The sequence below is a fragment of the Aedes aegypti genome, chromosome 2 (genome assembly GCF_002204515.2).
Source record: "Aedes aegypti strain LVP_AGWG chromosome 2, AaegL5.0 Primary Assembly, whole genome shotgun sequence".
Taxonomy (NCBI): domain Eukaryota; kingdom Metazoa; phylum Arthropoda; class Insecta; order Diptera; family Culicidae; genus Aedes; species Aedes aegypti.
Window position 1 is genome coordinate 430,929,316 of NC_035108.1, and position 27,714 is coordinate 430,957,029.

The 27,714-nt window shown below is 41.3% G+C and overlaps 1 protein-coding gene across 1 annotated transcript in view; it reads right to left on the bottom strand.

Moving 5' to 3' along the window:
- Window positions 1-3,884: 3,884 nt before the first annotated feature.
- LOC5569868 (P protein) overlaps window positions 3,885-27,714 on the bottom strand; it is a 255,338-nt gene continuing 231,508 nt past the window's right edge. Inside the window, exons 5-13 of the mRNA XM_021847734.1 lie at window positions 17,566-17,997; window positions 17,320-17,504; window positions 16,529-17,263; window positions 16,140-16,466; window positions 15,919-16,076; window positions 15,667-15,856; window positions 5,762-5,909; window positions 5,597-5,690; window positions 3,885-5,524 (exon numbers count right to left, since the gene is read on the bottom strand). Coding sequence (XP_021703426.1) covers window positions 5,440-5,524; window positions 5,597-5,690; window positions 5,762-5,909; window positions 15,667-15,856; window positions 15,919-16,076; window positions 16,140-16,466; window positions 16,529-17,263; window positions 17,320-17,504; window positions 17,566-17,997 — 2,354 coding nt within the window. The 3' untranslated portion in view covers window positions 3,885-5,439. The remainder of the gene's footprint in view (window positions 5,525-5,596; window positions 5,691-5,761; window positions 5,910-15,666; window positions 15,857-15,918; window positions 16,077-16,139; window positions 16,467-16,528; window positions 17,264-17,319; window positions 17,505-17,565; window positions 17,998-27,714) is intronic.

Consider the following 27,714-nt stretch of genomic DNA (forward strand, 5'->3'; position numbering starts at 1 on the left):
GGTCGTTTTGGATAGGCCTACTTTCACATCGTTGAGTTGAATGGATCATTAAAATAACCAAAACGGTCGTTATGGAAAGCATAGATAGCGCCACCGTAGCTTTGTGTGTTTGACAGAGCAGCAATGCTGTCACAATGTTAAATTCCATATACAGTGGCGCCTTTGTTTTGATGCGATGAGCACTGACAAAAACTACCTTCAATGATCCAATGAAACAGGGCACTTTTTTGCTAGTCTAGCCGTGTTGCTAGTTTAAAAGTAGAGTTTTTATCAGAAGCTTGAAATATTTTCATAAAATCTTTTTGTTTCAAATCCATTTATATACAATGTTAAGTTACCCCATGTGCTCCTACAATGCTAATGAATAAAAAATAGCGAAAGCAATTTAATGGGAATTGTTTCAATTTTCTCTGAAATATCGCTGGTTTTGAGTATAAACATGATTTTCAAATAAGCCAGCATTCTCTATTGCTCGGACTGAATGAAACGTGCAAGAAACAATCAAATTATGAGCCTTAATATTTGAAATTATTCACAAGATTTGCTTAAAAAGGGTACTGGTAGCACTGGCTTTTGTATCGTCAAGGCTGAAAAACAACGAGCTGTCACGTCCTGTCCTAGGTTGTTACTAGCGGTCCTGGCAAACTTGGTCTTGTCATCAAGTAGGCTTTTTGAAGCCGCTATGAAAAAGTCACATGAAAAGTGACAAGTTTGTTTTCTCACTTTTTTCAATAATTCTGGAGACTTTCCTGGACGTTTTCTTTCCATAAATACGTCGGAACCCTTTATGAATGCAATAGTAAAAGAATCACTTGAATTTATAAAATCGTTCTCAAGCCATTTACTTAATTAAAAAAAAATCATGAGTACCTGTGGAAAAATTAATAAAATACTAAGCCTAAACCAGCATGTGACTCTATTACAATGTAGTAGCAGGAAAATCTTAGGGGCCCTATAGCCTTAGCGGTAAACGCGCAGCTCTTTAACAAGACCAAGTTGATGGTCGTGGGTTCAAATTCCTCCGGTGAAGGATCTTTTCATAAATACAACTTTCTCGACTTCCCTGGGTATATAGTATCTTCGTACGCTATACATGTTGTACTCCAGATTAATAAAACCATATTAGCCATGATGTTGAAGAACATGTTGCTACGCGTACAAATTAAAAAAAAAAAAAACAAAATTCTTCGCGAGTCAAAAAGGGTGAGAACCTCTGCTCTATTGTGCAGCAACTGACCACTGCCGAATAACGAACTCGATTGCTTTGATCATCATCCAACAAATTCGCGTTAACGGAGAAAGGAAAAAAAACACTTCGGATTCACGCGAATAAGAACACGATTGCTTAGGCTTCTACAATCCACTGCCCAGTAAAACGTCCGATAACGAATTTATCAAAATGTAAATTATTTGAATTTATCCAGGAATCCAATATTTTTATGACCAAAATTCTCTAAACATGCTATCAAAAATGTACAAGTTTTTTAAGAGTTTTAGCATAACATGCTTTAAGAAAAAGTTTTCAAAAAATCTCAACCAATTTCCCAAGAATTGCTCAACCATTCGTCGGAAAATTTGACAAACGACACCTCCAAGGAACTCTTAACATATACTTGAAGGTATTTCCTCTTGAAATACTTCAGGAATAGATCTTGGAATCTAAGGTTGATTTCTAGGGTATAGCCATATTCTATTTTTTTTTTTCAAGAATACATTACAAAATTCATACAACATTTGTCTTGGGATATCGTCATGATAATTTATCTGTGATTTTACTTTGATTTATTTCATGAATTCCTAAGGATATTTTAAATTAGGATTTTACAACAGTCCAAAGATAACTTTGGAAGTTCATTCAGAATTTCTTTCTGGGATTTTTCTTACTCCAAAATGTTGGTATGGTATAAATCCTAGAAGAAATCAAGAGAAAACATTTTTAAAAATACGCGAAAAGAAACTTATGAACTAATTATTGGATTCATATCCAGAAGACATCTTCAAAGAGAGGTTCAGGAACGATTCTTAGATGAAATTCGTAGCAAAACCGTCAAGGAACCTCTGAAACAAATCCTGCGGGAACCACTTTACGAATTCTTTGGTGTAATGCTACAAATCCCTGTAAAATATTCAAAGAACATCCCTTCTAGAGAAAAATCATGGACTTATTTAAAACAGGATCCCAGAGGAATTACATGGAGAAATTAATAGATTATTAATAGAACATAATAGATTTATTTTTCAAATAATTTAATTAATGGACGCGTTCAAGGAATGTTTTTTCAAATAATCGAATATGTAAAAAAAAATGCTTGGAGGTACCACTAGTGGAATTGCTGAACGAATATTTGGAAGAAGTTTTTGAAAACCCCAATGTTTCGTACTATTTGCACAAAATATTGAAATGGTTTATGAAGTAAACGGTGTTGTGAAAAACTCAATTTCTCACAACTCACGCTTGAGATTTTTAATGCGTGAGTTGTCAATCATGCAACTCAGCAGTCAAAAAATCATGGATGAGTTGGCTCACCTTTTCAACTCATTGTCTCGTATTTCCACAGTTTACTCACACACGGCAATAATTTCTTGTTAGTCTGGTAAAATTTTAGTAATCCTTTCTAACGTAAACAACAACATTCGGATTTCACGAGTTTTTGCCAGGTTTTGCGACTGAATCATTTTTTACGGTTTGAGTTGATTGAGTTGATTTTGCATCAAAATCTCAAGCGTGAGATTTACAAAGCAGATCTCTAATGAGTTTGCTCTCATGGGAGAGCGTATTGATTGAGATTTTGAGTGTGAGTCTATCAACACTGGAAGTAAATTGCGTTGTTGAAATTTATCCTGGGATTGCTGAAGAAATTCCTCTTGGATATCTTGCAGATATTTTATCAGGTATTAGAATTTTTTCTAAGCATTGAAGGAAAATACAATTTCAAGACCACAAATTCCTGGAGGAAATCCTAAATTAATTTTCTTCAAAAATTTTGCAATAATCCTTTGAAGATTTTCTTAGAAGAATTCTTTTATGAATCTTTGGAAGATCTTGAGAAATCGATGGAAGAATAAACGGGTCATCTATGGAGGAAATCTTGAAATAGTCGCTCAATTAACTTGGGATAATAATTCCTGTCAAAATTACTGGAGGTAATTTCGTTGGAGTGGAGGATTTCTTTGAGCATATAGTGAAAAAAAATTTCCAAGCATTTCTTGAGCAATCGTTGGAGGTATTTGTGGCCGAATTCCTGGGAGAATTGGTGGAGGAACCTTAATAAATAGTTCTGGAGGTACTCATTGAAGGGCCAGAAGAAATCTCAGGAGAAATCACTTAACGAACTCTTCTTCTTTTTGGCATTACATCCTCACTGGGACAGAGCTTGCTTTTCAGCTTAGTGTTCAATGAGTTCCACAGTTATCAACTGAGAGATTTCTTTGCCAAAGTTGCCATTTTCGCATTCGTATATCGCGTGGCATGCCCAGGGAAGTCAAGGAAATTTCCATTATGAAAAGATCCTATACCGGCCGGGAATTGAACCCAGACACCTTCAACATGGCTTTACTTTGTAGCCGCGGACTTAAACCAATCGGCTAAGAAAGGCCCCATGGAATTACTCTGAGCTTTACAAAGTCGGAAAAACTGTCAATCATAAAAAAAACAATCTTCGGTATTCAATTCCTCTATTCTTAGCTTGATATTTCTGTGGAAGGGAAGTGAAGCCTTTGGTCCCACAATTAGCCTGAGGTTTAGACATCTTGTTAATAAATTTCAAAAAAAAATCATTAAAAATTGGTTCAAAAGGGTTCAATTTCTTTCATAACAATGACGACACTGATAAATCCTCTTTCTGCTTTTTTTTATTATATCTTTTTTGTTTTGCATTGATTCAAATATAAATTTCCTACTAGCTTCGCCTTATTTGTCCTATTTCTGCACAAATAGGTTGCTTTAACAGTTTTCATTCACAGTTATTTTTTCTTCAATTTAGTTTCAATCTTTACGCGCTCGCTCTCACGGGTGGTGGTGTTCTGATTCTCTGTCTCTTTTCGTTTCATACTTGCGTCTCCTTACGCTGCTGTTTTCTATCCGTAGGATAACATAAGAACTGTACATAACACTCTCCCATTCTTCAGAAGACATTCCCGTTTCCCCAGCTTCGGACAGATTTTATCCGGGTTTGATGTGGCTATGAGCCTAAATTCGATTGGTTGTCTGACACTTCCGGTCTCCAATGCCTTCCGCTCCACTTCCGTCCTGATTCGGTTTCCGATGAATTCATACCCAGATCCAGTCGTAATGAAACGCAATCAAATGGCAACTGGTCGAAAGCAGCTCGAATTGTATTGTATAGAGTTGATTTTAATGCAAACAGTAATCGTTTTAAATAACTCACTAGCTTGGTTTTGTTTTAGTATTTTTTATTGATCGGCTTCTCGGTGAGTTCTACACTTCCACTCGCAAATCTCTCTTCCTGTTGTTTCTCTGCTGACTTTCGCAGTAGGAGTTTAGCAATCTGGCTGCTTGCTAATAGTAAATTTTAATTCTAAAAATATACTTCATTTTTCCTTATGATAAACGTGTCTCTTGTTTTTCTTACTCTTTGCGACTTTCGATTGTTTTTAGACATTTCTTTCCGTACTCTTCTTGAGAGGTTTAGTTTCTTTTTTGTGGAATGTCGTTTCTGCTTTCTTTTTTTTTATTATTAAATAAGATATTTATTATACAGTTGTGTTTTAATCAGCTAATTTTCTAGCTATTTTGAACTAACTAACTCAAATATATAGTTTTGTTTAGAGCTGAGATACTACGTAACTAGTTTCAACACTTTAGTTTGTAAATATTCAATACAAAACAGAAAATAAACAAAAAAATATCCATTAGCATCTAATTTGTTATGAACAAGGGACTTAATGAGTAAACGAGCATTGAAACGAAATAAAGAGTTGAAAAGGATGCGGATAGTTTTGGATCGAAGAGGGCGGGGAGTTTTCATGCAATCGGAGACAAGACGCTCACTGAGGAGTATCGGCTTGCTACGATGAGTCGAACCTACTTTTCATATCTTAGGGTAAACTAACTCAGCTTAGTTTAGGGTTTGGGCTGATTCAATCATACCGATGAAATTGACATTTTGTCCGCTTGGCGGAGGGGGATTCAGCTTGCTCTTAGTTCTGTGCGCCAGGGTCTGCTCTGCTTCCCTTCCTAATGTGCTAATGATCGTTAACGTAAACAGTAGTGTGTAATTTCTAAACAGTTGATTGGGATTTCGGAAGGATATCACATCATTTGTTCTATGCTTTCCAGTCGCGCAGGGTTCGGTCCGGTGCTCTGGGAAGCTCTCGTGCGGAATCGAATTTGCTCCAAATGACCGCGAACGTCGACCTTCAATCTATGGCAGCGCACGAGGATTCGATGACGGTACAAGATTCCGGGATCCCAGCGGATCAATGCCAGGTGAAAACTACGTGGGCGAACAGCAGATACACGGTGGACACGATTACGCTGCCGACCATCACTGGAAAACCGACTCTGCAGGTATAAGTGGAAAAGGATCATGTTAGTCACGTGGAACAACCCTGAACAGTTCAGAGGAATACTTACTTGAAATATTCTATGAAGGTAAACCTATAGCCGTGTTGCTCAGCAACTCCGGCGCATACTACGTTGGCGGAGGCACCGATCAGTGTACCGTTTCCTGGAAGAATACACACATTAGTAGAATCAGTTCAACGATCAAAGAAGGCTGTTGTGAGGAAACTTTAATACCTCCTAAGCAGGCTCCTAAGGCGAGTGCCCAAACGAGGGGTTTGAGGGGCAAATCGAGCGCTTCGTTCTCGGCAAGGCCGATGGCGATCTTCACCATCATCGTCGTCAGCGGAATATTGTCGACGAAGGCGGATGCGAATGCAGATACCTGTTGATATAAAGAATAGCTCATGATGATCGATGCTGTTAAATGTTATTATAAGGGTGGTCATTCCTTGGTTATGGGTATGACATTTGTAATATGATAAATACCCAGAAGCTCAATTTCAATTGTTGAGGGCTTAGTTTTAGTACAAAAACATAACTGTTCTATAATACGGGCTTCTCCGGTGGTCATGTCAAACTTATATTGGTGGCCAAAAAGGACAAAAATGCGAGTAAGTAACATGCTCAAAAAAAGAAGGAAAATGGAGCTGTCGAGGGCCTATTTTTGGTACAAAAACGAAAATCTCCCACAATACGGGTTTCTCCGCCCTGTTGGAGAGCAGGTACATCACACACCTTGCAGCGGATTTTTCTGGAGGCAAACATATGGTAAGATAGAAGTAAAAGAATGAAGTTTTGTTTACATCTTTTTCGTGACTAATACAAGCAAATAGATACTATGAAGCGGACATCGATGTCGGATGCCAAGTTTGCCAACCAAACTCAACGGCACCAATATAAGCATAAGCATTGATGACCGTACAATTTGTAGTTGCTGCTTCGTGATTGACCAGAATAATCGAAGTTGCACAAGGAACCAAGAGATGTAGCTTGGGAGTAGCTTTCCATCTTCAATGTACATCTTCGATAACTCCAAACAATAAAAAGTCAATAACGGCGCCGGCCACGTCCTTACGGTCATCGGGGAAAGGGAGGAATATTAGTGTGACATCCATTGTTACTAGAGACCGAGATCACCTCTGCATCTCCATGGTTGTCACGGGAAGGAGTTTTGTTAGGGGAAAAGGATCATAGCTGCATGATCAGAATTCACCTTGGTAAGTGATGCGATTCATGCACCTCAGTTCAAAAAATCACCTATCAGTAATCTGAAGACAATGTGAACATACGGTTAGCCGACACTTTAAGCGTCGAACCAAAGCTTATTTTTGTAATATAAAAAAAACAGGTAAAAGGGAAGATATGGGATTTTAATGTTAATCTGCAAGTGTCTATGTCGACACTTACAGTGACGAACTGTTCATATTTTGTTGATTCAATTCATTTAAGCAACATTCCCACCGTTGTCATGATAACATTACGTTTTATAATATATTGTAAATTTGAAATAAAAACATAAAACGAGCTCACCAAAATGACCATCCATCCTTGATTAAGCTGCTGTAGATACTTTAATAAGCATTTTCATTTCACAATAGCAAAATATCACTTCGGCGACGCGAAAGTTTGAGCTCGATTGCACTCGTGTGAACTAAACAACGCAAAGAAAAAAAAAAACGATTTTTCTGGTAAAGATGAAACGAAGCCAAAACTCAAACCCTCAAGAGCACAAATCTAGAGAATCAGACAGCGGTTTAGACACGTCAGGAGTTAATCATTAATGTTAAAATCCTTTTCCCGATCAGCCTAGATAGCCGTTTAGTATCGGTAGCGGTTGTTTCAATTGGCTAAGAATTAACACTATGGACTGCCTGTTCCGGTGGTAAAAGTCCACCTCACAGGTGACCCCTAATTCATGCGGCTTTAATCCGTATAGGCCTGAGTGAAAGAAAAATTACTAAAACTCTCACCGCTCAGCGAGTACTTAACGGATTTAAATTATTTTTTGTCAGTATACACACTTAAATTATTTTACGGATTCCTGTAAAATCTCAACAGCTGAACAGTTTCGTGAAATAAATTAACGGAGTACGGTAATTTTTTACAGTATTCGGTGAAAAATCACCGTAATCCGTAAAATTTCAACGAAATTACGGTGTTTTATTTCACCGAACTGTTCAGCTGTTGAGATTACGGTGAAATTCACCGTAAGAGTTTAGTGTGTACTGGCACACATATCTAGTTTCTAAAAGTGGCCAAAAGATTTCGGGAATGTTCATGTGTCTGGAGTTATTCAGGTGGGTTACTGGGTCAGGTCGGCTGAAAATGGTGCAGTACTTCTGTGCCCCTGGAGGTAGGCAAATTTCAAGTTACAGATAATTTCCTGAATCGGCTATAATGTGGCCACTATATCAAGGAATTTCAAGAAAAACGCATCAGCGTAAACTTTTTGAGAAACGATTGAGTTGGATAACATTTTGTCCTGCATTTGTTTGACCCTTGAAATGACCATTTTGGGTCCCCAGGATGCCTCAAATTTACGACAAAGTTTCTCCGATATAATCGGCTGCCCTTCTCCAGTCTCAAACCTGAGGCTAAATAAGGGTGGGATTATAAGGATGTTGTAATTTAGTTTAAATATTCACCCTTAGTGTTTCGCATTATGCGTTTTGCACAGTGTATTCTGTAGGGGCAGCAGGGACGGAAGTCCAGGGGCTTAACGGACCCCCCCCCCCAGGACTTCTGCGAGTTGCCCAGGATGTGGAGTTCACAGTGGGCTTTGATAAACCTTCATAAAAATCACAAAAATCCGAATGCAACTCTGTCACAGTGACCGGTGCCGCTTAAAGTACCAAAGCACCTTAGCCCAAACTAACAGGAGTGCCAACCGGCACATCAGGATTGATGCCAGTGAGATCCTGATTATGGCATACTGGTCGCGATACAAACGGACAAGGCATGGAACTACGTGGTTTATGGACAAAAAGTCGAAAGACAAAAGGTCGAAAGGACAAAATGTCGAAAGACAAAAGGTCAAAAGGACAATAGGTCGAAAATTATTTACTTGGTGGGAAATTTTTCCTTCTTTGAAAATAGATTTTTGACCTTTTGTCCCTTCTTTTTTGTTCTTCGACCTTTTGTCCTTTCGAACTTTTGTCCTTCGACCTTTTGTCCTTTCGACCCTTTGTCTTTCGACCATTTGTCATACATTCGAACTGCGTGTAGGAGTGCTTCGAGCACATTGGGACCAACGCCAGTACGGCCCCAATTATGTATAGTGGCAGCGCACGACAAAGGACAAGTAACGGTATATGTACTGGATAACATGCTTTGAGGCTGACCGCGGCGACATTCTACTCCGGGTCGGGTGACACTGGCCTGAAACGGCGAGTGGGTTAATGGCGCAGGCTGCCCCCGTCCCGTAAAACCAGGCAGGCGTTAGAGTACGTTCCAAATTCGTCGCCTAGTTGTTCCAACTGAGTGGGAGTAGGCTCAGTTGCCATTACCTGACCTGTGCCGATCCGGCTCTGAACATAGTGCCCCATAAAGGACTATGTCAACCCTAGCATGGCCTCCCTGCTTGCATAGATAACCATGGGATCATAAAGGCGACTATTCCAGCGGAGTTGGATAGCGGCTCTTAGGGGGACCCATAAGAGATGATCAACCAAAACAAACAACTAGCGGAATGTGAAGGAGAGGCTTCTGGACCGGCAAAGGTTCCCGCCATGGATGGAGACGACCAACATCATCTTTAGTAAAAACAGTGTGGGCAAAAGCCTAGATACTGTGACGACGGCAGGTACTGGCCGCTCCAGTGCAACATGTGAGGTGACCGATGGCCCGGGACTAATCGAGGCCATGGATCGCAATAGGGAGTACCTCCCTAAAATGCAGGTAGCTGCTGGGCAACTTGATGTCATCATCGAGTTTGTTAAGAGCAAAAGCAATATCAGCAAAGACTTGAAAAAAAGTCTACTGAAATTGCGACAATCAGCCCTAGCTGCAAGCAGGACTGTGAGACAGCCAAGGAACAACTTGGCAAGGTAGAAGGCAAAAAAGACACTAGGTCGTGTCAGACCGAAGTGTTTTCCTTCACAGGCAACGCGAATATATCTGATGATATTATTCGATACACGATGCGGAAGAGGGGATCTTCCGGGGATGAATACGTGGCGAAAACACGTATGGTTGCTAAGGTAAAAGTGACCTACGCGGCCGTCCTCCAGAGCGGAAAAGCTGGCACGAGCCAAGCCCCGCGATCAAGAGGACATGGCAACAAAGGAGAGGCCAACACCAAGCATAAGGCCAAGAAAGCCAAGAAGAACGAGCCACGGGATAACCCGAATCAGGCAGTGCATCCACAGGAACCAGTGGATACTATTATATATATTGTATCTTCGGTTAGACAATAACTGCACGCGGAGACACTTCTTCTAAACTACTTTATTACCTTAAGAATCAATACAAGGGTTGAGAGAACTAATTAGGCACGACTGATCGGCCCAACCGCCGGATGGTAAAAGAGACCGTTCTCACTCAACGTGGAAGGAAGTAGCCTTTAGCCATAAAAATCTAATTTGGTACTTGACGGTTGGTACCTCATTTATAGTAAGGTGAGGGACACTACAAATACGAGTTAAAAATAAGAAAAAACAGAGGAAACTGAAAACGGAGCCCAAGGAGAGCGCTAAACCGAAAACAGCGAAACGTAGGAATTTAGGCGAAGCCCTCGTTATCACAACGGAGGAAGCGAATGATGTAAGATCCCTTACTGTTGAAGCGACACTCCAGTGTAAAAATCTAGATGAGGTCACCGACGCAGCGGAGATCTCGGATGCTCTCAAAGAGCAGTGTGACATCGACGTAGCCAGTAAGGCCATCCACCTTTAGAAAGGGCCCGCAGGGCACCCAAGTGACGGCGATCAGGCTGCCGGTCGCAGAGGCCAACAAAGCGAAGAACTCGGGCATAGGTAGGCTGGTCGGTTTGCCGGCTGAGCATACAACAGCCTCCTGAAGTTTGCTTCAAGTGTTTCGGGAAGGGCCATAAGTCGTGGAATTGCAATGGTCCCGACAGAAGTAAGATGTGCAGAAAATGCGGCACCGAAGGCCATAAGGCAAGCGATTGTAAGCAAATTGCTAAGTGCCTAATATGTGTCGATAGAGCAGACAACGGACACTTAACGGGCGGATCCAAATGTCCGGGCACAAGCGGAGTATCCAAGCAGCCAAAACGGAAGTAACACAGTTAAATTTAAACCACTGTGATGCAGCCTAGCAGCTGCTTTGGCAGTCAGTTTCAGAAACCAAGACTGACGTGGTTTTACTATCGGACCCATACCGTATACCAGCCAACAACGGGAACTGGGTGGCGGATAGGTCTCAACAGCTAGCAGCTATAGGGACGACAGGACGATACGCAGTCCCAGAAGTAGTCTCTAGCTCAAATGACGGTTTTGCGATACTACGTGTTCTATTCCAGTTGTTACGCGCCCCCAAGGTGGTCGATTGAGGAACTTTTCCACATGGTCGACAGGATGATAGCTGAACTAGCTAATCGGCAGCCAGCAGTGATAGCTGACGATTTTAATGCATGGGCTGTGGAATGGGGTAGCCGCTGCACCATCCAAAGAGGCCAGCTATTATTGGAATCCCTGGCCGCATGAAATGTAGAGCTGGCAAATGTGGGTACAGTGAGTACCTTCCGCAGAAATGGTGCAGAATCGATTACCGACGTCACGTTTTGTAGTCCTAACCTTTTAGGTACCATGAACTGGCGCGTTGATGACGGTTATACTCATAGCGATCATCAATCGATTCGCTATAGTATAATACCAGGCGGGCAGAAGGCTGCGCGATGTATCTCTACCGAAGCCCGAGGATGGAAAACAGCGCGCTTCGACGGCGAAGTATTCCCTGAAGCCCTGAGGCGCGAACGGAACACTCTGGACCTAAACGGTGAAGAGCTAGTTGCTGTGATATCACGAGCGTGTGATGCTTCCATGCCGAAAAAAGCCCCTCCTAAAGAGAAGAGGCCGCCGGTATACTGGTGATGTAAATCAATTGCAAATCTTCGTGCAATCTGCCTTAGGGCTAGACGAAGAATGCAACGCGCACGTACAGAAGCACAAAGAGAAGAACGCGGTGCAGTATTCAGAGAGGCAAAGTTGGCTCTCAAAATGGAAATCAAGAGTCGAAAACGGGCATGCTTTAATTGTCTATGCGAGAGTGCCAATTCTAGTCCATGGCGTGACGCCTACAGAGTGGTAATGGCTAAGACCAATGGTGCCATAGCTCCTCAAGAGAAGTCGCCCAAGTTCCTGCGATCGATGATCGATGTACTCTTTCCGTATCATCCCACAAGCCCATGGCCCCCAGCGCCGTATGCGACAGATGACGGAGAAGAAGTGGCGAGAGTGACTAACGAAGAGCTGGCAGAAGTCGTGAAATCATTCGTGTTAAACAAGGCACCGGGACCCGATGGTATCCCGAATGTTGCCTTAAAAGCGGCAGTGAATGCGGATCCGGACATGTTCAGAACCACGCTGCAACGCTGAATAGATCAAGGAATCTTCCCGGATGTATAGAAGCGACAGAAATTGATGCTACTACCAAAGGCGGGGATACCGCCAGGTAACCCGTCGGCGTGTAGACCTATCTGTCTACTAGATACGATGAGCAAGTTGTTGAAGAGGTTGATTCTTAACAGGCTAGTACCGTATACGGAAGGACGGGCTGCCCAGCAACTAGTTTGGATTCAGGAAAGGTAAATATGCTCTGGACGCTATGCAGTCGGTCGTAGACCTCAGATAGCTGAGGTGGCAATCGATCGTAAAAGGAGCGGCATCCGTTACAGCGCGGTTGTCACTCTAGATGTGAAGAATGCATTCAACAGCGCAAGCTGGGAAGCGATAGCCCACGCACTCCACCGCCTTAAGGTACCGGTGCAGTTGGGTAAGCTTCTAGAAGGCTATTTTGATGGTAGGATTGTACTGTATGACACAGAAGAGGGACAGAAAAGTGTTCGAATTACCGCGGGAGTACCTCAAGGTTCAATCCTGGGCCCGCTGTTATGGAATGCGATGTACGATGACGTACTGAGACTGCCCCTTCCGACGGGTGTTAAGATTATTGTTTTCGCCGACGATATCACCCTAGTGGTCTAAGGTGAATCGATGGAGGAAGTAGAGTTGACAGCAGCGCACTCTATTTCTATAGTTGAAGAATGGATGAAGTCTAGGAAACTAGGACTGGCCCGTCACAAGACGGTACCAGAGGATTCCGCAACGCTCAGAGCAGCAGTAATGGGATAACTCCTCTAAAGGTAGATGGACCCATCGACCAATATCCAATGTGTCAAATTGGTATTAAAGAAACCATGGGGAAGTGAACTTTCACCTGACGCAGCTTCTGTCAGGACAATGTAGCTATACTGCCCTTCTACGCCTACTTGTCCCATGTTCTATGTAAACCTTATGGACCGCGGGACAAATATGCGTAGAACGGCGGTATAGACAGTACCTGAATAGGTTCGGGTACTCATAATCTCCTGCGTGCTCAATTGTGCTGGTGTGGAGGAAACAGCGGAGCATGTCGTGTTCGATTGCCCCCGTTTCATTGTGTTGAGACATCGCATGCTCGCTACATGCGGAGGGGACACGTCTCCCCCACAAAATAAAAGAGAGAATGTGTGCGGATGCCGAGTGCTGGAATGCAGTAACTATGGCTGTCACTCACATTATGTTAGAATTGCAGCGCCTATGGCGCGCCGACAAAGAGTTGGCTGCAGAGGATTAGCCCTGCCGAGGCTGGTTCCTTGTAGCATTGTTTAAGTCGGCTAGGAGAAGCAGTGTGCCTACTTACTTGTTAGGCTACTTCTGCTACCTTAAGGTGGTTCCGGGGAGATGAGGGTCTGAGGCCAAGGGTAATGACGGTGCACTCTGTACACCAATTGAGCAATTCAGCGAGAATTGCTCATGTACAGTGCATGGGCTGGTTTTAGTTTGGTGCAGCATCCCCCCACTCCCTGAGTAACCTTCTCAGGGGGTCTGTTTGCAGATTTCCCCCTTGTAAAAAAAAAACAGGTAGATAGGCTCCACTTGAGCTGAAACGCAACGAAGAAAGCAAGATCGTGAAGCACAAAGATCGAGTCGTGGCTCAGGGCTACACAAAGAAGTTCGGCGAAGATTTCGAGGAGGTGTACGCACCCTTTACACGGCATGCGACGTTCCGGACGTTTCTGACGATCGTGGCCAAACGGAACATGGCAGTGAAGCATTTGGGCATAAAGACAGCCTACCTTTATGGAGTCCTTGAGGAGGAAGTTTTTATGCGCCAGCCTCCCGGATGTGGAACGAAAGGGCAGGAGGAGTTGGTTTGAAGATTGCACAAGAGCATCTACGGGCTGCGGTAATCAACGATACGCTGTCACACCTAGGATTCAAGCAATCAAGCGCCGATCCGTGTATATACGTAAAGAAGAGTGGCAAACCCAGCGTCTTCCTACTGATGTCAAGACGTGCAAGGCTACAAGATCCGGTGTTAAGACTACATTGGAGAGCTGCTAAAGACCCATGGAATGAGCGACGCGAAGCCAACAAAGTCTCCTATGGATCCGAGATATTTGAAGATCGAAGACCATGGTGGACCGGTGACATATCCTGAGAAGTTCAGAAGTGTTGTGGGAAGTGTGTTATCCGTAGTGGCCAGGCCGGACATCGTGAATAGTTCAGCCTTTCTCGGAAAGTTCGCTGCTCCCACGGAGTCAGATTGGACAGCCGCAAAACTTGTCTTGTGATACCTACAGAAGACGAAGTCTTCGTTTGGGCGGGTCGTTTGAAGAACCATTGTCGGGCTTCCTGGACGCCAATTGGGCAACTTTGTTCGAACCGAAAGGTCCGACCGCAGGTTCAATTATATTGATAGTCGGCCGGTCTCACTCTGAATCCCGTTCGCTTTGTGTCCAATTTGTGACTCTGCTACTGGTCTCCGCCATCATAAATGACTTGATGAATTCCGCTCAAATTTTCATAGTAACAAATGGGTGTCTAAATGAGCAAATTTGAGCTGTATATTATTTGCACTTTGAGGATGAATTATTCTATTTATTTTATGCTAGTAATAGCATGCACAAAATGTGTCATATTTATAAACATTAGCTAATGATTGATGACTCACTCCTGTTCCACTGGATACTAGCTGTTTTGTTATCTTGTCCTGAATAAGGCATATTTTGCTTATTTGTTCCTTTTGACTAGTGTTGCCATCATTGAAAATAATTGTGTTTCGTTTTCTCGAATGCAAACAAACACCAAAAGCATAATTCAACTTTGCTGAACATTTGACTAGAATTGAAATATTATTGATTTTACTTCAGAAGTGTTGTCAATTATTAAACCATTTTCTACATGAGAAATTAAGGAAATTTATCCTGAACATTATATTTATGTATCCTTTTACGACCCCGTTATAATGGTCGAAAAAGAGGATGGAATGTATTGGAATTCCATTTTTTTTTACGTTAACTACGTCTTACGGCAATATACTGGGTGTCAATTGAAAATCTAAAATGTTGCGACCGTCACGAAATTATGTAAGATTTTAAATACTAAGAACTCAGCCATTTATCGGTAGATTTTCAATATTTTCCCACAAATCGGTCGGAAATTCATACAACATTTTACTCAAATAGAGTAAACTTTTGATTTTTGACGATAGACTGTCGAAAATTGGGAAAATGTCGACCCCTTTCTTACGCAACCAAACTCGTTCATATTGTCTTCCACGATTCTTTTGGGTTGGCTAGTACACTATAAAAGCAGACCAATTTCTGCTTCTTCGCGCATTCTTCTTTTGACGTTAACTACGTCTTACGGCAATATACTGGGTGTCAATTAAAAATCTAAAACGTTGGGACCGTCACGAAATTATGTTAGAGTTTGAACTAAAGGAAGGCTGCAGCTATGAAAATCGACTAAAATTCAAATGCAAAAAATCACTTGGCGTATTTAACGTCATGCGTTCGTGTCAACCCCCTCTGATTTTTTTTTTTCCAAATTTCCAAAATGTAAGACTTATTGAAACTGTTGGAATATCGTTGCCAAATGGACATCCTTCTCCCCTCCCGTTCCGATACTTACCCAGAGAATGAGTAATATGGCAACAGCTAGACGAGATTCTTCCGATACGGATAAAATAACATTCTCCGTCTGCTTTCCGATCCACTCGATCAGCCCGAGCTCGGCGAGCGCTTCCATCAGGATGAATAAGGCAGCAAAGAACAGCAGGGTGGACCACTCCACGCGGGCGATCACCGATTCGATGTCTTCCCTGGAATCAAGAATAATGGGGTTATGAAACAATTTCTTGGTGATCTAGGAAAAGCAGGGTACCTATCGGCAAGGATCAGCAGCAGAACAGCTCCCAGTAGGGCAGTCCAACCCAGGGACAGCTTCTGTATATCCGGGGCTGAGTGCAGGAAGAAGAAAGTGATCACGAACACCAGTGTCACTGCGGACTTGACCAGCAGCACTTTGTTCCTGATCGGGTACTGTGGGAGAGAACAATGGATATTGGAGGATCATGGAGCACTCAGCGAATCTCAACGATCTACCTTGTTCTTCAGTTCCTCCAGGGTAGTTTTGTATTCGACCGGGACCGAGCCGCTAACGAGTTTCTTCTTCAGCGATCGGGACAGCTTGTTGACCTTTTTGAGCAGCGTTTCGCGTACCAGATCTTCGTCCTTGGAGTAGGACGACAGCGACGCGGCTGCACGTTGCCAGACGGCAATCTCGTGGCGGATCTCCTGGACATCTTGCGGTTCGCTAAACCGCAGATCGCTGATCGTCTTGAACTTCATGCGCAGCTGGAAGTACGTCGTGACCATTACGATCGCGATCGGGATTGCCATGTGCAGCGTGAAGGTGGCGAAATTGACTCCCTGAAATGAATTGGGTTGATCAGAATTGAATGAATGTTTTTTAAGAGAATGAAGGATCTTACATTCTTGGAAATGTAACTGTTGGAGGCGATGATGACATTTGGCGGATCGCCAACCGGCGTCAGCGTGCCTCCGACGTTCGAGTAGATGACCATCGACATCAGTACCGGCACCGGATTTAACTCCATCACCTCGCAAAGTCTTATCGTAACCGGTGTCATTAGAAGTACGGTAGTAACGTTGTCCAGGAACGACGACAGGACGGCCGTAAAAATGCACAGACAATTGATCAGTGGCCAAACTCTACCGTTAGTGACCTGGTAGGCGTATACTGCCAAGAAATCAAAGATACCGGTCTCCGAGAGGATCGCGACCATGATCATCATTCCGAACAGCAGTAGCAACGTTTCCACGTCGATCCACGAGATCAACTTCGGCATACTGGGCCGTTCGTCCATTGCCGCGAGGACACCGATGGCCAACGTGGACGCAATCATGGCTGCGAAGGTACGGTTCACTATCTCCCAAATGATGAGAACGTACAGTCCTAGCAGTACGATCGCAGCGTAGATGACGCCCGTTTCCTTGTCGATCGGTGTCGGGTCGAAGGTGAACTTGACGGGAACGTCGGCATCCACATTGCTGGACATGTGCACCCGGATGACCGCCTTCCCGTTGGACACCTTTTTGTGGCTCGCAGTGCCGATGTCGAACACGTGTTTGCGCGTGATCTCGTCCATTCGGTCCATCTGGTCGGGGTAGACCGGAACCGGTACTAACCAGGCGTCGGTAACGTTCTGGAAAGGGAATAGCGTTAGAATATCAACCTTAAATTCATGGCTAGAATCCATACCTCCACATGTTTCACATCGTGGTCCTGGATGTTCGTGAGGTTAGAGCTATTGCTATGGGTGTACAGCAGCTGCAGGTTCACCGAGACGTAGTTGCTCGTCATGTTGTGCTGCTGATCGTTGAGGAAGGCACCTTTGAGGTAGATTCCTACCCTGGATCCAGGGGGTGTCTCTGGTAGAATATACGCTGAAAAACCAAAAATTCCAACATTAGGAACCGTATAAATGTCACTTAAAAGCCCTCATACTTCTGATCCTCCCCTCGGGGATCGACATTTGACGGGGTTCCAGTTCCTTCTCGTTCTTGGACATCAAAAATCCGGTGAAGATGAGCCACACCACCAACAGGGCCGAGATCTTGACATAGCTGAACACCTTGCCGTGCTGTTGATGCGGGTGGCCATGCATACTGTGCATGGTGACCTCGTGTTCGTCTCCTTCGGGGCCGTCCATGGTCGTATTGTGACCATGTTTCTCCCCATTCTGCTGGTTTTTGTTGCCTGCCCGGGGTGAAGGAGTGGCCGTCGCCGTCGTCGTTGCCGTCAGTTTACCACTGGCACTGTCCGTTCCGTCACCATTCTGGCTGGGGTTCGTGACTTTGATTGTGATAAACTCCTTGCTATTGTCGTCACCGTCATCCGCCGAACAGTCTTCGTTCGGCAGCGGATCGTCATCGGGACCTGCGAAGAAACGAAACAGAATCGTTTATTCTTGTGCTAAAAAGTTTTGGTTTAGTGGTAAATATTTTTATATGGGACAATTTTTACGTGGGAAAAATCAATTTGTGCAAATCTTAAGCTACACCCCAGAATAAATAAACGTAATCGAAGAGCTTTTGAAATAGTAGTTTACGATTTTTACAGCACTCGTCGTAATTATCCTACTCGGCAAGCCTCGTTGGATAAATGTACGACTCGTGCTGTAAAAATCATCATTCTGCAACGAGTTGCGAACAATTTTTTTTTGCAATTTCATGGAAGACCACTTGAAGGTATCAGAAAACATATCGGAATGCATTCCCCATTATTTTACAATTTCTGAAAAATGGTTTTATAATGATTCATTACGCAACTCAAAACAGTTGCGTAATGAGAAAGCGTTGCGTAATGGATCATTACACAACTGGTTTCAGTTGCGTAATGGATACTACCACACTGCATAATTCAGTGCAGGAAAGTAGGCTGTTTCATGACAGATTGGCGTGATGAAAAATAGCTTATTACGATGAGAAATTACTAAACATATTTTTTGCAATTTCTCATCGTAATAGGCTGTTTTTCACCACGCCGATCTGGCATGGAACGGCCTAGTTTTCTGCACTGAATTATGCAGTGTGGTAATAGTCATTACGCAACTGAAACCATCCCGAAGAATTCCTGGATTAATTGATTTCAAGATTACTAAACAGAAGCTTTACAAAAGCCTTTTGAGTTTCTTAACAGCTTCCTGATAGCTTCCCCGCAAGACCATTGCAGACTGTTGATAAAGCCAAATTTTGGTTTTGTGGTGACCCATTCAGAGTCATTAATCACCAACAAGAGCATCGCACGCGAACTAGAAACGATCAATCTCGTTGGAATTCGATAGGCATTATAGGAGGGAGATGATTAGAGCTGAAAGAGATGGGTTTGACTGGACGCGACAGGTTGTGTGGGAAAATCGATAAATCACCATCATGGAATGGTCGCGTCGCGTCGCCTGTGGGGGGCTTCAATTAGGTAAATGCGCTCAGTCACGTCCGATATTTTTTCTAATGTCACATGTCTCTGGAGGTTGATGTGACTGGAATGGCAAATAAGACGAGCGATAAACCTTTCGGTACCCGCCGTAATTGCAATTGTCTTTCAATTTGATTTATCAAATTTGATGAGTAATAGCGTTTTCAATTGGACAAAGGTTTCTACCGTACATTTTACAGACACTGGTTAGAGTGGTTTTGTACAAATGGGGCTGATCTGATGCATTGGCTTGCTGTAATTTCATTAATTAGTATTTAAATTACAGCAAGCAATTTGAAAAATGACTAGAAAAACAATTTATTGATCAATTCTATAAATTTTCCATTTAAATTTTTACGCTCAAGTTATGGAGGATGTTTAAGGTGAAGATGAATCGAAGACAAACCTCAAATTTTTCAAGACCACAAATTTGGAGAACAAAACGTCCGTTTAATCTGGTGGTGACCAACCGATTAGGTTTCCAGCTCAAACTAGTATTCGGTGATGGTTTTATACGGTTTTATTGGTCATTTTCTGTATAATGTTAGGAAGGAGATTTTGTGTGAGTCGTAATGCGTAGAAAATACCTAAGTCAGAAGTGACTCGAAAGTTATTCGATAGTGAGTGAATGTTGACGGAATGAAACCTTTTCAATATTTCTTATTTGAAAGCTTCCAGATGTTCAAGGGTTCGTTCTAGTAATCATTCATTTCAATTAGTGTTCAACATGATGTGCGTTCAGCTCAATGACTCCATGATTCAACATATTGGAACATGTCATTCATTTCAGAGTACAGTACTGTAGCAGAGTAGGGTAGATGTACCAATAGTGGAGGTACTAAGCACGATTGAACTTTATTTAACCGCCTAAACTCAAGAAGTGAAATTAATGTACATGTTAATGTTGTAACGGGAAGTAACGACCATTGACTTAATGAGAAAAATGATTTCATCGCAGTAATCCACGGCATGTCAGTGAAAAATAATACCTCCACTATTGGTACTCTGTTCCTTTAGTTGCGGTATATTTATAATTTGTGGTCCTATAGTTGCGGTATCCGTTGTTTTCTTATGGGATCCTCCACTATAGGAACACTTTACCGCAACTATTGGTACAAGTAAGAAAAGTTCTAGGATTTTAGTGGTATTTCATCAGTTTTAAGGCAATTCGAACGCTCTTTTCAAGAGTTCCGTGTATCAACAAGCCATTACGTCGATTGGCAGTGTCGGTTCTGTAACTAATGTGATAAAATCAGTGAAAACGGCACTACCGCAACTATAGGAACACCCACAACTAAGGGAACACTTACCCTATATCTTCAGACATTTAATGAATTACTTCATACTGTAACTGTGCACAGATTTTGTTTTTGGGGCGTCGATATCGGGTGCTATAAATAATATTGCCTTAATTAAATGATAGGATTGATTTTGATTACATGGTTTGTTCGGGGAAGTTTCTAGATAAGCAAAGGAGCGCGTGATTTACATCGAAAGTTGTACTTATGTTTGGAAAGCAACAGTCATTCTCTAAATTTCTTCTAAGTAAACATCAAACTAGCATTCATTCCTATCATTGCAACCAGTGCTGGCAATGGTAATAGTAGTAGGCTTGAATTGAATTGGCTTGGCTCGAAAATCACGTGGTTGTTACCAGTACAGTAGTTCAAAAATGTGAATCTCATCAGGTAAATTATGCATGAATTTTCTAAATCAGTAGTGTCATTGAAGGCTTTAGGGTGATTATAAAACGAAGCCAATCTTTGAATTTTCAAGTGCACAAGACTGGAGAATCTGACAACAGTTCGCGTTGAAAATCAATCAAATTGCTTGCTTGCAGGAGGTGACCAATGGGATACATTTTCAACTCCGCGTCTTGTTGTGCTGTTGAAAATTTGAGGTGTGGCTTTGTTCTATAATCACCTTAAATGCGGGATATGGAACGGGAATAGAGTCGCCTCTCCACATCTCAATATCGAAGGCACCATCAAGATAGGGAGAGATCGAGACAAAGAACATTTTTTTAAAATGAATTCTAGATTGAAAAACACTTCGTAACCAAGAAAATAATAAACAATCAGACGTCATTGCACGTTCCTTATTTGTTTTGAACCCAAAAAATTGGGTCTAGTTACCTTCGATATTGCGGTTATATCGACATACAGAGAGAAAATAGAGAACGAAAAATTAACAGGAACCCATCGAGATACGGAGATATTGAGATAAGGAGGATATCGAGATGTGGAGAGAGGAATTGTATGCAGAATGAAGGGACCTAAGAAATCATCGAAATAGGAAGAGATATCGAGATATGGAACATCGAGATGTGGAGAGTCGACTGTAGTAGTTTACGGAACAAGTTGCAGAATGATAATTTTTACAGCACGAGTCGTAAATTACGACGTGTGCTGTAAAAACCGAGTTCTGCAACGAGTCACGTACTGGTAGTTTACCGAACAAGTTACAGAATGATGATTAGACTGGCCCTAAAACAAAAATGTTGTAAAACTCAACGGGGCACCCCCTAGATATGTACCTTAGGTTAAGAAAAAAGCGCTCACAAAATGTCAACTCGATTGGTTGCTCCCCAGCTGGCGCATTCAATTTGAAGTTTGTATGGAATATTCGTTCCGAATATGTTGAGAATTGACCCAATGTCACTGTTCCGTTCCGTATACTAGTTGATCGCGTTCAATTGAGCCCAGAATGACAAATACACTAGTTGATACCCTAATGAACATAATTGCAGAAGGTTGTATATAGATTTAAGCTCGTTTTCATTAACATTTCAGTTATTAAAAGTTAGGCTTAGATCAGCCTCCCGTACAGTCACATATAGGCATGCGCCTTGTGCAGCAGCTCGCCCAGCGTCATAGGTGGCTATGATGCGCTTAGTGGCTATGTTGAGGAAATACAAAGCAGTATAGCATGAGCTTAGCAAATCTACTTCTAATAGTTAAAACACCAACTTTATCAATTCTAATCATGATACAACCTTCTACAATATTGTTTGCTATGGTATCAAGTAGTGTTTTTGACATTCTGGGTGCAATTGAACGCGATCAACGATTCTCCTGAACCAAACATTAGATGATGCGCTAAATCCCATATGTTTGAGCTGAAAATCTCATAATAACTTCAATTCAAATGCGCCAGCTCATGGAACGACCAAATGAGCTGAAATTTTCAGGAAGTCTTCTTCTAACTCTAAGGAATAATTCTGGAGGGTGCCCCGTGGAATTATACAACTTTAATTTTCTTTCATACTAAGCTGGGCCAGTCTAATGATGATTTTTACAGCACGAGTCGTAAATTTATCGTACGAGGCTTTCCGAGTAGGATAATTACGACGAGTGCTGTGAAAATCGAGTTCTGCAACGAGTTACGTACAACATTTTTTGCCATTTTGTATAAGACCACTTGAGGGTATCAGAGATTATATCGGAATGCTTCCACCATTATTTTACAATTTCTGAAAAAATGCTGTGTTATGGTTCATTACGCAACTCAAAACAGAATCGTTACCCGTTTTGTGGCGTAGTTGTTTAACGCGCCCAGTCTAGCGTATCGGGAGTCGTGGGATCGAAGCCCACCAGAACGATTCTATTATTTTTCACAATTTTACATCTCAATTTGTCCAAGTTGACTTTTGTGTCTACGGCCTTCAGGTATTTTCAAAATACCGTCGGCTGGTTAAGCCGTAATAGACATGACAACCCTAGTTGAGTACTAAGACAAACTTGATATGCTATTACAATTGCCCAGTTCAAATATACTTTTACAAGGAACACACCACATGACAGGAATGAATAACTCACAAAACTGTGTATACCATATTTTGATAGTATACCACAATTAGGTATTGTTTAGTATTCCAGATTTTATCATGGTATTGAAAACAATGTTGAAAACAATTAAAAATAAGTAGATGAAAAAACCGAATTTAGTACTATACCATTTAATTCCATTAGATACGCGTATTTCGACCTCAACTGTAAGGCCATCTTCAGTGTCGTGTACCACTCGACTTCATTAAAATCACCTAAATGAGGCAATCGAAAGCTATTCTGGACTGCTTGAGGTATTGCATTACTGCTGAAAAATTCCACATCTACATTCATCATGTATTATTAGATTGTGCTACTCTTCCCCGAACGGCAGTTCCCCGAATGCCAGTTCTTCGAATTGCCCTTTTTCTCCGAATGGCCTATTTCCCCGACATGTTTTTTGCACTCATAATTGTCATAACTACATACATTTCAGGGCGTTGAATGAACCGATCATATGATATGCACCCTTCTTCATTTGATTGGCGGTTCCACCACTCTCTCATTATAGGCAAATTTTTGTACCGCATCATTTTTCGGAAAAACGGCTCATTCGGAGAAAAGGGTCATTCGGGGAACTGGCGTTTGGAGAAACGATAAACGGGCAGAAGTAGCATAATCGTATTATCAAAGTAATATTGCAATACCTGTTATATTGATTTTAATTATAAGAAAACACCCATTATGTGCAACATCAAATAATACTGTTTCAGTAAATTGGAACTCATAATGTTAGAACAATCTGAACGTGCATTTACTGGTCGAATGCCGTGCGTTAGGCCGAATACCGTTAAGCCGAAAGGGTCGTTAGACCGAAAATTGGTAATAGTTCTAATGAGTCGTAACTAACGAGGCTAGGTCAGGAAAATTTGCATTACCCAGAAGTCACCGAATGAATATTTAGTTTGAATGGATTGTCTGTTGTAACATCAGAGTTACCTAGAAGCTTACAATATCAGCTGTGAAATATAACTAGAAAGAACAGCCTTTAATTAAAAGAAGGAGAAAACATTGCTGAATGTGTTAGCCATTTGAAATAGCTGTAAATGGTCAAATGTTAACGGCCTAAAGGCCGAACAGCCTAACAGCATTCGGTCAAATGGTTTTCGGCCTAACGACATTCCGCCTAGCGGCATTCAGCCCAACGACCTGCTCCCCTGAACGTATAGGGCCCATTTTGAATTTTGTTCAGTAACTGTGGTTTTTAGTTCCGGAATATAAATTGACATTTTTTAAAGGTGTTATCTTGTGGAACAAAAATGCAAATTTGAAGGAGATGCGCATCATAAGAAATATAAAGTACAACTGTTTTATAAAGGTAAATCTATCGGAAGCTAAACAAGAGAGTTAAGGATTCGATCGATCATTATGCTGGAACTCAGGTGCAGTAAAAAAAGTTCTGCTTTTTGATTTCGGAAGATAAATGCTTCATTTTTAAATTCCTGTTGCACTGGAAGATTGCTTGTGGGAATCTTAAAACATTTTGGACAAAAATCTAGAAAGATCCAATGACAACCCTTAAGAAAGCTGATGAGAATTCTTAATGGATTCGGATAAGAATCCTAGAATGCTTTTAATGAAATTAATGTAAGGTTTCTGATACAAATTCTTGACAGAAGATCCTTGTAGGATTTTTATTTAAATTCTGGAAATATTCTAATGAGAATCCTAGAAGAATCTCTTTAAGAATCCTGGAAGAATTGTGATGGAAAACCTGATATACGATGAAAATGTCTTTCAGGACATGATGAAACCAAAGAAGGATGTTTTTGGAAAGGAAAATTTCTGATGAATAACCAAAAAGAATTTTGATTAGAATCCAGAAAGGGTTCTAATCAGAATACTTCCAGGATTCTTAGCGAAAGACTTCCAGATTTTTATGAGAAATTACGAAGGATTCTGATGCAAATCCTAGAAAGATGCTGTTGCGAATATTTATCCTGGAAGGATTTTAATGAAAATCTTGGAACAATTCTGATGAGAATCATGGAAGTATTCTGAAGAATAATTTGGAAGGGTTTTGATGAAAACCCTGCAGAGATTTCGGGAACTATTCTGATGAGTATTTTAGAAGGATTATAATGAGAATCCTGAAATGATTCTGATGAGAGTCCTGGAACGATTCTGATGAGAATATGGCATCAATGCTGATGGGACCCTTCTGATGAAGAACGTGACGGTATTCTGATGAAACTTTGAAAGGATTCTGATGGGGATCATGGGAAGATTACTGATGCCAATCCAACAAGCGAGAAGACTTTGATAAGAATCTTGAGTGGATGTACCTGATCCGAATCTCAAGAGGATTCTGATGTGAATCTTAAAAGAATTCTGATGATAGTTCTGAGAGGATGTTGAAGAGAATTCTGAAAAGATTATGATGAGAATCCTTAGAGATTTTTTTTCAAAACCCTGAGAGAATTTTGATGAGAATTCTGCGAGGAATTTGATGTGAATACTGCGGATGTGAATCGTGCGATAATTCTGTTAAGAATCATGAATCCCGCTTTTTACGCTCGCTATAAATCAACATGGGGTGATTCAATTCTGACATTTATTACGGTTGTTTAGAAAATTTTCCAGTTTGCGGTAGCGGCAGAGTTCTACCGCAGCTGTCAAAGTTCTACCGCAGACTTTGAAATCATTCCATCATTGAAGCAAAAATTCAATCATAGTATGCTTGAAAGAGAAAACGCTATGAAAAATAGCAACAAACAACAATCATCAAGACGGTATCCAAGGTATCATCGGAGCCTACTGATGATTTATCAGTGCAAATCAGTGATGTGACAGCTGCGGTAGCTTTTCGTTGAATCGTAAAACGGAAAATTTTCCCTAAAATTGCAATATTACGTACAGATTTTATAGTAGAGTCTTAGCAGGCAATGATTTTATTTTGACGGAGGAACTGTCATTATTTTCCACTTGATTTGTTTTGCAGCTACAAAAACTTCGTATTCAACTTTTTTACTTTTACACAAACTATTTTCTTATAATCTTAAATGTTTTTGTATGATTTCAGGCCATCAATGGTCCATTATAAGTTAACTGATGTAAACGAATTTCCGGACGATTGCGGAATGCGAATATTTAGCGCTTTTCTACGGAAGCAATGCACTTTGCTGACAATCAAATTGTCCGCTGGTTTTTGGTTTTTAATGAATTGCCTATCAAGAAAATATATTCAGAGAAGTCTAAAAATCCAAAACGAAAGCATTGCATGGAAACCAACTGCTTTTACCAACAAAGTTTCTTTGCAAGGAGAGCAAATAAATAAGAATTAGAACGAAATATAACAAAATCTAAAAAATAAGAATAGTTTTGGAAACTTTTTTTGTTTTTGGTCTCATAAGAAATTTGCTTCACTACAAAGGTTGCTACGATCCAACTATAAAAAAAATTATAGTGTTGGCAAGACATGTCAGAAAGGGGTGATTCAAAATTTATGCCATGCTAGCGTAAAAATATGGATCGATTCTGATGAGAATCCTGCGAAGAATCTTCCGTGAATGCTGAGAGGAATCCTATGTGAATCATGAGAAAACATTGATGAGAATTCTGTGAGGGTTCTGAGAGATCCCTGAGAAAAAACTTTTTATGATTCTTATATTTCCACCCAGAGTTCTTAATGGAATCAGAATTTTTAACATAAATCATTGAACTTTGTTACTAATTGTGATTATTGCGGTTCACAAATGTTCTACATGAGCTCGCAAGACTTGGTACATACTATATTTATATACTTTCACATAAATACATGCGAAATATGTTGAAATGTTTAGCTAGAGTCACTGGTGGAATAGGAGGTGTACACTACATTTCCGGCCATAAATCCGAATTGGCCACCGGTATCCAAATTTTAGTGGCTGTGTTGCATTGATTAATCGAATCAAAATATATGAACAGAAGAGTGCAAAAAAGACGTTCATGCCTGTTAGGGGTTAAGTGGTACTAGTTCAAGAACCTTACTTTTTTAAGGGAAACTTCTATCTTGTGGAGCCAGTTTTTGCTACATTCAGCAAACATGAAACAGCTCGAATGATTTCAATAGGAGTGATGATTTCAGGCAGCTTAACATTTACTATGCTGTGATATGTGTCGCAATAATTTCGTGTTCGTCTTTTACCAATATTAAATTATTTTAAGCATGACTTTGTTTAGTTGTTTTATAAGCGGTTTCTTTACCATCACTTAAGCCTTAAACCCAGTTTAACTACCCATAACCTGGCTTACAGCTTAAGCAAAGGTGAAGAAATCGGCCCTTAGCTGAATGAAATAATTTGAATCCCCACAATATTGCTGTGTTAAAATAATATCCCATTACCTTGTCAAACATTTATTCCACCGAATGATTGCCAATTGAGCCCATTTGCTAAACGATGGATTCATAACATGGCAGCTTTAGTTGCACCATCTATCTCAATTGGTATTGCAAATAGTGAAATGTTCAATTTCCTGCAAAAATAATCTCGAATCAACCAGCTGTGTGATGGCTCGAAGTGAGGATTAGAAACGCAATCCAAAAACACGTATCCTCCCGCCCGGCTGATTATTATGGAGAAATCACGCAAACGACACAATTGTCGTACAAACATCAGGCGGCAAGCTCAGTGTCTTGATCCATCAGAAGAAGAAATAGTGCACGCCACGCCAATCAGCCACTCCGGGTACAATTGCAGCGTCCATAAATCTCTGGATAATCCCGGACATGGGGCAACCTCCAAGGAGTGGACACTCAAAGATGAGACTAATTAGCATAAAATTTGTACAGTCATAAATCAATTGTAAATAAATGCGATGCATCTGGAGCAGGGTGCCCCATGTCCGAGACCGAAAGATAAGATACCGCGCT